Here is a 1593-nt window from a genome sequence, read left to right as displayed (position 1 = left end):
CGCCGGGGCGAAGAGCAGCCTCCCCTCACACACCCGCTCTGGGATAGGGGCCCCCAGCACTTACGCTGGTGCCACTCGCCGCGGATTTGTGCCCTGATCCCGACTGCCCCGGGATCCAGAGCGGACACATGCCGGCTTACCCCAGAGCAGCGCAATGCCCAGGTGGCAGGAGCAGGTACCAGCGAGGTACTCCAGCCCTTGGGGCTCCGGACACATGAACTTGCCCCGGAGGAAGCTACCCTAGGCGTGCTGGGGGCTGACTTATGGCAGGATAAGGCTCTGTGTCCTGCGTGCTCCACTCTCACCCCAGAGCAAGTCAGATCACCCTCGGGACGCTACTTAACGCCCTGAAGGCACCTCCTCCTCTGCGGGTCTGTCCTCCCCGGCCCCTACCTTTGGTCAATGGCTGCGACCATGGCGAGGTAGAGCAGGTAGTGGATGATGCCGTCCCAGTAGCAGATCATGATGCCGTAGGCAGTGTGTAGGTACGGCTCACCCTGGCGACAGGAGAGGCACGGCGTCACCCCCCCAGGCACGATGCAGCCAGGAGGTCGCGCCGGAGATGCCGCGGCTCTGCTTAGCGCCCAGGACCCGGGCCCCCGGGCTGCTTGCACGCCCCTGCCCTTCCCGAGGGGCGCCGGCAGCGCCAGGCCATTTAGGGGAAGGAGCTGCAGCCACATCCACTTTCTCAGTCCACGCCCCAGGATGAAGCATGGGGATGGAGGAGCCTGGGAGACACATCTTGGGGGGGCTGGCAGCATCTGGCACGAATCCTGCTCGGAGCAGGGTGCAGGAGGGCAGAGGACTGGGACAGGGCAGTGCCCGGCTGGGAGGTCTGGGGGCGGCACCTCCTGCAGGTAGAAGTCCATGTAGCCCTGGATGTAGCCGTCCTGCTCCAGCGCGATGACGAGGTCGACGACGGAGGTGAAGGAGAACACGGTGAACACTGCGGGGCAGGAGGAGCAGGCGGCTGAATCAGCTCCACGGGCCGCCCCGGGCTTGCAGCTCAGGGGCACCGCAGCGGTCGCACAGGGGCAACCCCGCCGCGCTTCCCAGGGGCTGCCCAGCAGCCAGGGAGGGGGCCGGGCCGGAGGCCGCTGCCGGCTGGAGGCGGTGGGCCAGGGCAGCGGTCCCCGGGCATCTCCGAGTGGCCTGGCCGGCTCTGACGTGGGTTAGTGCTGCGTCCTGGCCCCGGCTGAGCCCCTGTGCAGCTGGGGGCTGTGGGCAGAGGGTGCCAGGGAGGCACTGACTCACCGTAGTAGAGAGGATCGTGGCTGGCGCTCCCTCCGCCCAGGACAAGCACCATGCAGAGCACGGCCAGCAGCACCAGCGCCCCCGTCACTGCCACCGCCGCCGGCCTGGGACCAAGCAGACAGGGCCGGGGTGAGCCTGACCGCGGCGGGTGAAAGCCTCTGCACCCTCAGGATCCCGCGGCCCGATTCCCTCTGCCGAGGGAGTTCTGGGCTCCACATTGTGTCGGCATGGTGCCTGCCCCGCCTGCACCTCCCGACTCCGAGGCAGTCCTGGCAGCAGGCGCCAGCCGGGCCGGACCGCGGGGCCGCCGCGCCGAAGAGCGGGGGAGCGCTGCCGGAC

General features: G+C 69.1%; 1 protein-coding gene across 1 annotated transcript in view; it reads right to left on the bottom strand.

The window, feature by feature from the left end:
- Window positions 1-1425, bottom strand: part of TM6SF2 (transmembrane 6 superfamily member 2) — a 5622-nt gene extending 4197 nt beyond the window's left edge. The window contains exons 1-3 of the mRNA XM_019538323.1: window positions 1255-1425; window positions 849-946; window positions 394-497 (exon numbers count right to left, since the gene is read on the bottom strand). Coding sequence (XP_019393868.1) covers window positions 394-497; window positions 849-946; window positions 1255-1306 — 254 coding nt within the window. The 5' untranslated portion in view covers window positions 1307-1425. The remainder of the gene's footprint in view (window positions 1-393; window positions 498-848; window positions 947-1254) is intronic.
- Window positions 1426-1593: the final 168 nt, after the last annotated feature.

This window comes from Crocodylus porosus, unplaced genomic scaffold, assembly GCF_001723895.1.
Source record: "Crocodylus porosus isolate Cpor-Errol unplaced genomic scaffold, CroPor_comp1, whole genome shotgun sequence".
NCBI classification, from domain to species: Eukaryota; Metazoa; Chordata; order Crocodylia; family Crocodylidae; genus Crocodylus; species Crocodylus porosus.
This window is presented reverse-complemented; position numbering and strand designations above follow the sequence as displayed.